Raw genomic sequence first — 5,000 nt, 5'->3', positions numbered from 1 at the left:
CTCTTGCTGTTCTTGTACAGGGGGTAAAACCGGAAAAGAAAATGATTGATGGTAAACAAGTGGAGGATTATTGGGCTTCTTCGAAAAAGGTTTGTCAGTTTATACTTAGTTTATCCAGTGAATCATCCGGTTGGCCAAGTTGGTTGAAACGAGCTATCTTGCCAGAGGTCACGGGTTCCAACTGTGCGGGCCAACGCTTAGGGTCGACTTAAAATAACTTTTAAGTTATTAAAAGAGCGGAGAGAGCTGCCTTTGTCGTAGCATCACACACTGGTCGCAAAGGGTAGGGAACGGAGTTCCCGGTGTTGTGGTGTGGTCTCTTTGGTCCATGATGGGTGTCTCGTTCTGTTTTGTGCCCCTCTTTGCCGTGGTGAATAAAAACTCACGATTCAGTTTGAGTTACCCTTTTGATTACCTTTGCAGGTTCTTGGAGACTTAAAATTTCTGGAGAGTCTGAAGTTCTTCGACAAAGAAAACATTCCGGTTCCTATAATCCGTAAGATCCGTGAAAAATACGTTACCAATCCAGACTTTCACCCGTCTTTGATAAAGAACGTATCGTCAGCGTGTGAAGGTCTCTGTTCCTGGGTGCGTGCAATCGAGGTGTACGATAGGGTTGCTAAGGTAACGTCACCATGATTTATTTGTTTTACATCAGTTGTCGCTAAAGAGGTGCTTCAAAGGGTAGTAGGAAAAGTTTCATTGTTGTGCATCACCTCTAAAGTACGCACAGAGTTACTTCGCCTCAGTTTTAGTTCATGATGAAGATGATGAATGCTGATACTAACTAGACATGATTATACATTTTAGCTCGTTGCCCCCAAACGCAAGCGTCTTCAGGAAGCTGAATCCACTCTGGCGCTGCAGATGTCTCATTTGAACGAGAAGAGAGGCGAGCTTAAGGAAGTCATGGACAAACTGCAAAATTTAAACGACGATTATAGATCAAAAGTTAACAAGAAGCAGGTTAGGGCTAACTGTAAACATCAAACTATATATCAAGTATGACAAGCATGGATATTTAGTCATTATTGTTTTATTTTATTGCATTCCACGTTAGGAGAAATCGTACTATCCGAGTCGCTTCTTTCTTGATGCTGTACAATTTCACTTTCTCTGAATATTATTGTGGCAATACCAGAGGTCGAATTACTAGTTATTTCTTTAAAAGAAATTTTGAACGATTCGCTATGAATTTTTTAGCTTGACAACTCTCGGAGCGATGATACGGTATATGATAAAATGACCGAGATTTAGTAAGACAACCAGAGCGTCACAAGCTCGGGTTGAAAATAATAATTACACAACCCGCGAATATTGTCGTCACGGCCTTATGCGCCTACTGGCGCACAGAGAAATGATGATGATGATAATGATGAATATTGTCGTCGTACTTGAGACAAAGGGGAGAACGTGGTGGCCTCATGGTTAGAGTGCTCGACTCGGGTTCGGGTCCTGGCCGGGGACATTGTGTTGTGTTCTTGGGCAAGACACTTTACTCTCACGGTGCCTCTCTCCACCCAGGTGTATACTGAAATTGGTACCGGCGAAAAGGCTGGGGGTAACCCTGCGATGGACTAGTATTCCATCCAGGGGGGAGTAGAAATACTCCTAGTCGCTTCATGCCACGGAAACCGGAGACTCGTAACATAGACTTTTACTTGAGACAAAGGACAGTTTCTAATAACCAAATCGAAGGTCAATGTGTCCTGTGATCGGGTCTGCGAAAACATTTTTCCCTTTCCTAAAAGTCTATGCTTCTTTTGATTCACTTCTAAACAAGGCCAAATGTAAAGTAAAGCAAGAAAAGTGAACTAAGATTTCTGTTTTCTTTTGTAGGAACTGGAAAAAAATATCGCCTTGTGCTCTCAGAAGCTCTTGCGAGCTGAGAAACTCATTAGTGGGCTTGGAGGAGAACGGTCTCGTTGGACCCAGGTACCTCGTGAAGACCCTGAAGAAAATTAAAAGGGGCTATGTCACGCCAAATGATATAATTTTATGACACCCTAAATGCCCGAAAAGTAGAATGAAACATTGCAATAACCACTTACACCTGTTGAACAACATACAAAAAGTACAGCAAAAGGAAAGAGAAGCATGGATCCGACGTTTTAAGTTTATGGAAAATCGCATGGATAGAGAGAATCATCTTGTTTGTGATGTAACAATCCCCCATTACCATTTTCGAGTTTTAAACTCGTGATTAACTAAACATTTCCCTTAAACACCCTAAAATAACGTGACATGGCCCCTTTAGCTCAGTCGAAAACACGGGCCTTGCCATTTGAATTAGTCTAATTAGTTTGACATAAGAACATGGCCCTGGGCTGGGGATTCAATGTCAGTGATCGGCTTTTCGAGTTAAAACCGAGCTTGTTATCACACGTGATCGATTAATGAATACTACTGTAATATACGAAGCAATCGAAATGATTACTCCGGTTTAGGTCTCTTTGCATAATCTGGTCTTACCAGGTCAAAGTTTTTTTCAAACAATTGCTAAAAGGCTTTGCTCCTATAGGTTGCACAAGAACTTGCAGAGACGTACAATAATATTGTCGGTGACGTTTTGTTGTCGGGAGGAATTGTTGCTTATCTCGGACCGTTTACTGTGGAATTTCGACAGGTAAGGCGGTTTTTCCTTGATTACACCACCATCTTTAACAATATGGGTTGGTTTACATTAGAAACGCAACATAAGAACGAACAACATACGTGAATGGATTACCTCGCTCTTAATGACCCTTTGACTCCCAGGAGAGATCGGTGCGTAAATTCTCCTCACAATTTCAATGAAATATCAGTCAGACAGGAATTGAGAATAAAGAATATTATCAGCGTAAGATAAGTGATCTTGATATTTGAGCTTGTTATTGAATTTTGTTTAGTTTTCAATGAAAGGTGTTGTGATCTCATTTTTATTTCAGGATTGCATTAAAGAGTGGTGGAGCTTATGCAGAGAAAAAAGTGTACCTGTCTCGGATAACTTCTCATTGTCTGCTACACTTGGAGATCCTTTGTCCACGCGAACGTGGCAGATTGCAGGGTTGCCAGTTGACAAGTGAGGAACTTGTTGAATGCTTGTATAATTCATTGCGATATGTAGCAAAACATGAACTGTTCGACAGTATCAAGGGAGATGGTGTCATGCCGATCTTGACTACCAAACTCCAAAACTCGGTCCGCACGGACCATTGAAGTTCTTGAGGAAGTCAAACTTATGTCCTAAAGAGTCCTTGATACGTACGATAGTTAACTATTCACCGAAGTGGAGGTGGCTAGCGGTGGATATTTACCGAGCCGCGAAGCGGTGAGGTAAATATCCAACGCTAGCCACCGACACTGAGGTGAATAGTTGTTTTAGTATATACTAAAACAGTGAGATAATATACAGCACAAAAAATTAATTTGGATGTTTTCTTCACTTGTCACCGATGCAAATCGGGACGCCATTTTTTCCCGAGTTGCTCGGAGGTAAATAGCACAGGATATTCGGAGTTTGACGAGCCGATCAGCGCCCGCGTTCATCGCTATCCAGTGTTTTAGTAGATACTAATACAAGATAACCACTTGATTATGAAGACAATAAGCGCTACGACAGTCTATCAGCTTCAAGGAGAAGGGATTATTTTGGCGCAGAGAAAGTCCTGTGGTGCGAGACATCAAAGCGCTTTCTTTACCATTTCTCTTTTTCCTCGTGTACCGTAAATCGTCTTTGCCGGCTCCCTGTTTGTGTTTTTGCTATTTGTTCTTTTGACTCCTCCTTGATCCTTTTCTGTTTCCTTTCGTTGAATGATTTCAGCTTTTCGCTTGATAACGCGATTATTGTGACAAATTCGCACCGCTGGCCCCTCATGATTGATCCTCAAGGACAAGCTAACAAGTGGATTAAGAACATGGAGAAACCAAACAATCTGCAGGTTAGTTTAAAGGGGTTGACCGAAGTTGTGATGCAGATTTTTATAGGGATCTCCACCTTTGGTTAGATCGATCGATTGCAGTTATTGTTGCTTAAGTGGTGGTTGTTTGCGACTTGAACAGAAAGCAATGGTGTTTGGAATAATAATGAGTTTATTCCTTTTAGGAGTATCTCTGGATGGATATAAAATAGATTAATGAACAAGATGTGTTGTATCTGATTTTACGCTATGACTGGCCTCCGCCCCATAATGCATTTGGAACCCAAGAAACGCCCTAATGGTCACACTTGTTTCCTTTTCAAAGCCATGTCTTTTTCATGAAATTAGTCTTCCTTCTCACATCAAGAATTTCACACGTTGACTCGCTTTAGAGAAGAAAAAGATTGTGACTGGTGACCTGCTTTGATCCCTTTCGACGTGTAATCTAATGTAACCTTTTCCCCTCCCTCGACAGGTGATTAAGCTGTCGGATCAAAACTATGTCAGAACTCTGGAAAATGCCATACAGGTAAATTACGATTTTTGTTTGAAAATTGACTCAAGAGATCTCTTTATTTTTTCATCGTTTAGTAGTAGGGAGGAGGGAATTGAGGTCTTTTTTTCAGAACCTTAGATAATATTTATTAAAGTTGAGGCTTTTAAGTTATTTCAGTGTATTTAACTGAGTCGGCCGTAGTATCCAAGCCATTGCTTGGTAGTTTGGTACTTTACAGTCGTTGTTCTCGTACACGTTGTGTTACGTTTTTTGCTTCGTCTTTAGTTTGGTTCTCCTGTCTTGTTGGAGAACGTTGGAGAGGAATTAGACCCCCTGTTGGAGCCCATCTTGCTAAAACAAACGTTCAAACAGGTTTGTGTCAGTCTTTCAGTTGATTCAGGAAAAGTGTATTTTTCAGTGAGCGCGTCGGTCTGAGTCGGCATTTTTTCGACAATGACTCGGGGATAATTGGAAAAAATTCGAGTGATCGTTACTGGAGTAGAACCTTCGACCCTCCGATTTCTAGATCGGATACTTTACCACTCAGCTATCGCGGACTCGTAAGAGCTACATTGGCCATTGAACTAGGTTCACTGTGACAATTT

The 5,000-nt window shown here is 41.4% G+C and overlaps 1 protein-coding gene across 1 annotated transcript in view; it reads left to right on the top strand.

Annotated features, from left to right (window-relative positions):
* The window catches only part of LOC137999985 (dynein axonemal heavy chain 3-like), an 86,692-nt gene that overhangs the window by 54,639 nt on the left and 27,053 nt on the right, over nt 1-5,000 (top strand). Inside the window, exons 59-67 of the mRNA XM_068846044.1 lie at nt 21-89; nt 424-624; nt 811-966; nt 1,840-1,935; nt 2,522-2,626; nt 2,928-3,061; nt 3,803-3,920; nt 4,375-4,428; nt 4,681-4,767. Of these exons, the coding sequence (XP_068702145.1) occupies nt 21-89; nt 424-624; nt 811-966; nt 1,840-1,935; nt 2,522-2,626; nt 2,928-3,061; nt 3,803-3,920; nt 4,375-4,428; nt 4,681-4,767 (1,020 nt within the window). The remainder of the gene's footprint in view (nt 1-20; nt 90-423; nt 625-810; nt 967-1,839; nt 1,936-2,521; nt 2,627-2,927; nt 3,062-3,802; nt 3,921-4,374; nt 4,429-4,680; nt 4,768-5,000) is intronic.

Source organism: Montipora foliosa, chromosome 4 (genome assembly GCF_036669935.1).
Source record: "Montipora foliosa isolate CH-2021 chromosome 4, ASM3666993v2, whole genome shotgun sequence".
Classification (NCBI taxonomy): domain Eukaryota; kingdom Metazoa; phylum Cnidaria; class Anthozoa; order Scleractinia; family Acroporidae; genus Montipora; species Montipora foliosa.
Note: the sequence above shows the minus strand (reverse complement) of the source record. Positions and strands in the feature narration are given on the sequence as shown.